General features: G+C 38.9%; 1 protein-coding gene across 1 annotated transcript in view; it reads right to left on the reverse strand.

Annotated features, from left to right (window-relative positions):
• The window catches only part of LOC101847798 (alpha-2-macroglobulin receptor-associated protein), a gene marked incomplete at its 5' end in the record, with an annotated part of 9,005 nt that extends 1,600 nt beyond the window's left edge, over positions 1-7,405 (reverse strand). The window contains 5 exon segments of the mRNA XM_013091466.2: positions 1,300-1,446; positions 2,635-2,867; positions 5,710-5,805; positions 6,560-6,718; positions 7,258-7,405. Coding sequence (XP_012946920.1) covers positions 1,300-1,446; positions 2,635-2,867; positions 5,710-5,805; positions 6,560-6,718; positions 7,258-7,405 — 783 coding nt within the window.
• Between the last annotated feature and the right edge of the window lie 151 nt (positions 7,406-7,556).

Below are 7,556 nucleotides of genomic sequence, written 5' to 3' on the forward strand. Positions count from 1 at the left end.
GGAGAGAGACAGAGACAGAGATAGACAGACAGACAAATAGACGGAGCGAGAGAAAGGGGAGAAGAAGAAGAGAGAGAGAGAGAGAGTGACAGAGAGAGAGAGAGAGAGACAGACAGACAGACAGACAGAGAAAACCAACAGACAATCAGACAGACACGCTGATAGACAGGGCGAGAGGGTGTGAAAAAGAAAAAGAAAGAAAGAAAGAAAGAGACAGACAGACAGACAGACAGACAGACAGACAGAAAGACAGACAGACAGACTGACAGGTAGACAGAGGGAGAGAGGGGGGAGAGAGAAAAAGAGACAGGGAGAGAGAAAAAGACAGACAGAGAGGGAGAGAGATGACAGAGGGACACTGGAGACCGAGTAGATTTTCTGAAAATTGAACCGATTCCTTTAATTATGGGTTGTTTTTTTCCAGATATATAGAGACGAAGAAAAATGTATCTGCATCTATTTGTTTATTAGAATGTATGTTAACTTAAGCCAAAACCAAGTCTTACAATTTATGGCCGAGGGAGGCAGGGGAGTTGCCTAAAATATGCGATAGAATTCACAGGCCTCCTTTCTTTAAAGGCCTAGTAACCTAGTGAACTGACTACAGACGGTACTACACTTTCTCATGACATGACAGCATCCCTGAGCATCGACGTGGCAGTGATCACCACGCGTAAGTGTTTTCGTGCCCCGCGCCGGGCGATACGCGAAACAATGCACTGTTGTTATGGAGCGCCGCCACGAGTGTCGCCTCTCTATTACTGTAAACCCTCTCTGGTTTGCCCATTGCCCATCCATTCAGCCACTGGTCCCTGATGTTGCATTTGATGGTGTTCTTGATTGTCTGCTGTGATACTGGGTTTTGAGGTTGTATTTGTGATGCTCCCTTATTGGAAAGGGTGTCTGCCCAGACAATTCCTGGTATGTTGCTGGGGCAAGGTATCCACTCAAAAGTCAGGTCAATGGCATAGGTCTGCAGGAAGGTGTTGATTGTTAGAGCCACAGATAGGCAAGCTGGGCTTTTGAAATTCATATTTTCCAAAGCTTGCAGTACTGATTTTCTGTCTGTGAAGATCCCAGTGTCCTTGATTTTGTTATGTCATTAGTGAAAAAAATTCAAAGATGAAGCATCGCAAAAACACTTTGTTGCAATTATTGTTTCACATTTTCAGCCGACCTGCCCATCTCCACTGGTGGAAACATTGTTTAAGCAAGGTTATACCTATCATAACCAGGGCAGCAAACAGTCTCTTAAAAATAAATTAGCACACAGAAGTAAAACTACGTCTGCTACTGTACCTCATTGTTGAGAGAGTCAGTCTTCTCCATCAGAAATTTGTGATTATCCGGAGACCGCTTATGTTCCAGTGACTGCCTGGACAACGCCAGCTGATCTGCAAAGTGTTTCTGTTTACTGAGACGTTTCTCAAAGTGCCTCAATTCCTCCTGTGAAAACAAATACAGAAGTATAAGAGCCGAGGATCGAATAAAGAATGACAACGCCTTTTCAGTAGAGAATTATCAAACCTGCTTTAACGACTGCCATCAAAGATAATCCCTTCCCCCTGGTGGTTTTTTCCCCATGTCTAACTGATTCAGCCCTCAGCACCTCTCACAGCAGCTGACTGTCTCCTGTGTTTTGACACAGAGCCGCTCAGAACAGTTATCTATTGCTCCTTTTCATCACATCACTTTCCTCTCTTCTTTTTTTCCTTACCACTTGCATAAGAATTTCAACCCTTTTTTTTCTGGTATCATTGAATAGTATTTCTTATTCTAAAATTAATTTGTATATGCCACTCAAAGGGTTTTATCAAATTTAGATAATTTTTTATTAACTTTTTGTGAGACCACCCGTGAGGTCATGAAGCCGTCACAAATTATTTGTGTCCGGAGTCAAAATTATCTGCGGGCTCAATCAGTTGATGGCTCTGTGCCTGTCCAAGACGACCACCAATTGTTGGGGAGAAAAGTGGTCATCTTAGACAGGAGGTTTGGAGAGGGGTTATTGTTGTCATCTATAATAATATTTTTGCCATATGTTGATGGGTTTTTTATTTTTATTTTTAGTAGAGGTTTTACGACTCGCAACTGCATAAGGTCATATGATCACCAGAAGATTAGAGGTGTTACAAGAGAGTAACAAACATAAAAATGATAGATGTTTGATAGGAAAGAAGAAGCAAACCACACCAGAGCACCCGCCGACCACCCATGTTAATGGGTCTGTTCAGTGTAATGGTGAAATAGTGGAGGCTAAAGGTTACAGCACAGTAACCCTACAATAACCTCTAACGACTGAATTTAATTCCAGCACATATTTAAACAAAAACCTTTCCCTTTGTGAATTAATTTTGAGGACATAACGTTTTTCAATTCTGATTCTCAAAATAATGCAAAATTTACAAGACAAACCAAGCTGTAATGAAAGCAAAGTCTAAATTTGTGACGAAATGGGAAAAACAATAATGAAAAAGTTTTGAAAGGATCAAATTGAATAATAATGCAGGACTAGCAAATGGAGTTCAACAGGATCAGAGGAAAGACACAAAAGAAGTAGAAAACCCTGCTCAGTAGCAACTTTTCAAACTGAAAACACTGACAAGTGAGAAGATAATTCCCTTCAAATCTTACTTTGAAACTTTTCAGCTTCTCCTGTGACCACTTGGACTTCTGTACCATGCTCCACAGGCTGTTCACCCTCGGGTCTTCGAACTCGCCATCAGTCGGGGTGAGGTTTGTCGCTAAATGTTCCAGCCTCCTGAACCCATCCTGGAGCTCCAGCTTGCCTCTCCGACGGTCACTGTCTTGGTCTTTGTCATTGGCTTCCACGTCATCATCATTGAAAATGGTATTTTCATCTGGGTCTTGAAAATAAGAAACAATTCTGTTTTCAGTGCCTCATTCTTCTTTTTCTTTAGAGTAAAGAGAACTACAACAGCACAAAAACACTTCTTTCGGTGCAGGGAGAAAGCAAAAGAGACAAACAGAAAGAAAAAAACAGAGGAACAGTTAAGAAGTAGAGCTTACCAGCAATGTCCCCCAACCACGTACATGTCCTATTTGACAGAGTTTAAGAATAGAACTAAATCAGTTACTGAGAAAAAGCAGTTTTGACATGAAAGCCTCACCACTGATCCATTTAATTAAAAAAAAACAACAAGGGAGAGAATAGAATAATGCCAGGAGACATCACAAACATTAACACATTCAATGCTGCGCACATGGATTCCCTGTGTTTGTGATTCATCCCTTGCTACTCAGGTGGGGATTCTCCGTTCGAAGTGATACCTCTATAAGGCAATCATTACATTATATCAGCGGTTTCATTGCAGAAATATCGGGGGGGGGGTTATGTGCACTCTTGTACTCTATCATATGCTGCAACACTAAAGTCAAACTGTTTCAGTGTTCTTCGCGTCTGGCAAATTTATTTGGAACTAAAAGGTTTTGTTTGGTTTTAGTAAGTGTTTTATGGCACTTGCAACACAATAAGTTCATATAATGCCGAAGATTAGAGGTGTTACAAGAGAGTAACAAACACAAAAAAAGAAGGAGGGGAGATAAAGAAGATAGAAGTTTGAAAAGAGTAAACCACACCAGAGCACCCGTCAACCACCCACAAAAAAATGTTTAAGTCATAAACACATTTGCAGTTGTGAAATGTTTTAATATGTAAGCAATCCCTATCAAGTAAAGAGTATAAGTATAAGAAAATGAAAAGGATTAATGAGACAACTTAACATCTGTAGTGTCTATGGACAGACAAAGTGTAGTTTGAGAGGCAAGTATGGCACGCTTAACTGACTGCAAAACAGTTCTGTTATTTCAGTGATATAATCTTTGGAACAATTGACAACAAAAGGGTATGTAAATAGAGAGTAGAGGCGTGAATAATTTTTGTTTTGTTTGGTCTCTTGCTGGTTTCTCTGTTGATAATCATGAGTACAGTGTGTCAGGATAAAAGTGCCAAACAAACTATTTTCTAGGATGTACTTATTGAACCTTGAGCTGAGCTTTAGTAACAGACCTATTGATTCTACCTATGTCATGCTAGAAATGTGTAACAAAATAAAGAAGGGGTAACAGTAAAGAAAGAAGGAGAAAACAGCACCCATTTGGTAAAATGTCTGAAGAGTAAAAAAATTAATCTGAAGAAGGACTGCGAAGTCAATAGGTATATCAAGTGAAATATATCCCCGTAGACATTGATCATATTTGTACTGAAACTGAAAATGAAACACTATTTTACTAACAAAGCAAAAAATCTGGGAGTGTATTTTGAATCAAAATTGTCAATGGAACATCATATCAATTATTTATGTACCATTTTATTTTGTGAATTGCGTAGAATTGGTCATATGTCTATATTTTTGAACGAACACTCGTTGAAAACGCTTGTGTCATCTTTCTTGTTTTCACGCATCGATTATTGCAATGCTTTACTAGCTAACTTACCAAATACCTCTTTTCACAAGTTACAACGTTTTCAAAATCATGCTGCTAGGCTTGTACTAAAGAAAAAGAAGAGGGACCACATTACTCCCATGTTAAGAACGTTGCATTGGCTTCCCGTGTCAGCTAGAATGTCATATAAAATTGCAATATTATGTCATAAATGTGTCAATAACAAAGCTCCCTCATATCTTAGTGATCTCATCCAGATTTATGTTCCATCTAGATCACTAAGATCAGGCGACCAGTATCTTTTACGAGTTCCTAGAAAAGGCGGTAAAAAATTAGCCGAAAGATCGTTCGCCCACCTTGCTCCGTCAGTTTGGAACTCTCTTCCCCAACCCTTGAGACATACAACATCTGAGTCTAAATTTTAAAAATCTTTAAAGACACATTTAATGACATCCTTTTTAAGTCAGTAGATTCATGTTCAGTACAATGTTATGTAAATGTCTATGTATCCATTTATGTATTTTGTGAATTGCAGTGTATATATTATTTTATTCTCATTTCGTGACGATGTGTAATCGTGTGCGTGTGATAAGCAAGTAGATGTGTGTGTGTGTGTGTGTGTGTGTGTGTGTGTGTACGTGTGTGTGTGTGTGTGTGTGTGTGTGTGTGTGTGTGTGTGTGTGTGAGTGTGTGTTTGTGTGTGTTTGGCATACATGTGTGCGTGTTATGTGTTCGTGAGTGTGTATGCGTGTGCTTGTGTGTGTGTATATGTATATGTGTGTGTGTTTGTGTGTATATGAGTGTGTGTGTGTGTGTGTCGCGTGCATGAATATTTTTCTTACATGCATTTATGTAAAGCGCCTAGAGCTGTGTTTACACAGGAGTGGGCGCTATAGAAATGATCTTCATTATTATTATTATTATCAACAAGTAGGAAGATTAAAACCATTCACTGGACAAAAGACTTCCTTTCCATCAGAAAAGCAACTTAACTAGCAAACAAACACCCCAAAAAAATTTAAAATTGCAATGAATAGATAATTTCACAACTTCAGTCGGTAGCTCACCACAATAAGAAATAGCCATTTCATTACATATGTTTGTTTTAGGAGAGGTTTTATGGCGCTCGCAACAGCATAAGGTCATATGAGCGCCAGAAGATTAGAGGTGTTACAAGAGAGTAACAAACATAAAAAAGAAGGAGCGGAGATAAGGACAATAGATGTTTGATAGCAAAGAAGAAGCAAACCACACCAGAACACCCGCAAACCGCCACATTCATTACATAGAACAAGAACTCACCATGCAGGTCATTGAGTTCACCGTGGACAAAGTTGAACTCCTTTATCTTCATCTGTTGGTGAGAAAACTCTTCCTGGAGTAGGTTCAAATCTTCCTCTGGTGACAGGGACACAAAGTAAGAAGGAGATCATATCAGTTTTCAAGTGCACACAAACTTAAAAGTTTTAAGAGAAAATTTAAGAAACAAAAACACCCCAACAATTGCATAATATTGTCTAAGTCATGAAAGAAAGGAACAATAACTAGATAAAAGGCGAATTTAGAGTACCCTTATATTTGTCTTGTTGGTAGCATTAGTCCACACGAATGCCACAAGAAACACACTCCAGCTGGTTAATAGTCCCCAAAATTTTGTTCTTATTGCTGACTGACCAAGTCAAAAACATAGAAGACACATTGAATGCAGCTGGTAATCAACATTTAATACAGTGATGACTTTTATTTCAGTATCTCGTTTAGTCGCGGATATAGCACAGCAGTAATTGCTTTTTAGTGGAACGGAAAATAAAATAATTCAGCTTAATAGCTACATTTGAAAGCCTTTCGGTTTGCAGAATTTTATGACTGATACTGAAAAAAAAAAGTAAGTGTTCTATGTCCCCATTCACAATTATAGAACACTATTAAGGAGGTGGGCCTTAACACTGCCCGTGAAAGCCAACCCAGGCTGAGAGGGATACAATGTCCCAGCAGAAAGACGGAGATACTTGATCAAAATTCTGCCAATATGGGAACCAAACTTGGGTCTTCTGCATGTAATGGTGAAGCGCCCAACGGCTACACCATAGATGTTGTTGAGTCACACTGAAGTGCAGCATGTTTGGTGGTATAGATTAATAAATTTGCATACCTGAAAAGCCAGAGTGTTGAGCCTCTTTCCACATCTCTTGCAATTTATTGTCCTCAAAAGTTATAGCTTCCTTCTCAGCCTCTTTCTGCTCTTGAGCTGCTTTTCTCTCAACTTCTGATTCACTTGGGGCATCGTCAAGGGAGTACTTCTCCACAATACCTGCAGAAACACAAAACAAAAAGTAGAGATGTCCAGATGTCCAAGCAGTAAGAAAAATGTGTAAAATCAGCTATTTGTAGACGAGACTGTCAGAGTTGTTATGGTATGTTCACACCATACCTCTGCACTCTGTATATAGAGAGAAGACATCAAGAGGAGGTAATGATAATTAAAACACATAGTCAGAACCATTGAAATTATGATTAAAACAGGCACTCTTATATTATGGCGATGTGTGGTCTTAGGGTGGAAATGACGGTTTAAAAACATTATCAGTACCACTGAAATGATTAAGCAGATCATGAAGATAAATTACCACCCATAAGAGAATTGTTATTGATGGCTGTCTACATTGTATGTAAGGAAAGCATAATCCATTCCCAGTGTAGTTTCTTTACTTCAAAAGGGAAATCTCCAAAAGATAGAGACATACAACCTACACGTAATATAAGGTTGTTTTTTTACTTTCCCTCATTATATTATGAGAAACCCTTTTCAATTGAAAAAAGACAATTTTACTAGATCTAGATCCAACTCACGCCTGTAGTTGTGGAGGAGTTTTGCTTCCATCAACCCATCTTCATCTAAGTTTTCAGATTTCAGCTTTTTCACACGTTTTTCCAACCTTTCATGAGCTTGCAGTTGTTTGAAGAGATCAACCCGATTTTCCTCTGTGAGATCTTTCCGCTGCAGATAGAGTAGGTGGTGTGGATAAGTGTTAGTTCATATGATAGGCTACAGATCACTGGTGGACATACCATGATCACACACACACACACACAGATAGATAGATAGATAGAAAGAGAGATAGATAGATAGAAAGAGAGATAGATAGATA

Source organism: Aplysia californica, unplaced genomic scaffold, assembly GCF_000002075.1.
Source record: "Aplysia californica isolate F4 #8 unplaced genomic scaffold, AplCal3.0 scaffold00037, whole genome shotgun sequence".
In the NCBI taxonomy this organism is placed as follows: Eukaryota; Metazoa; Mollusca; class Gastropoda; order Aplysiida; family Aplysiidae; genus Aplysia; species Aplysia californica.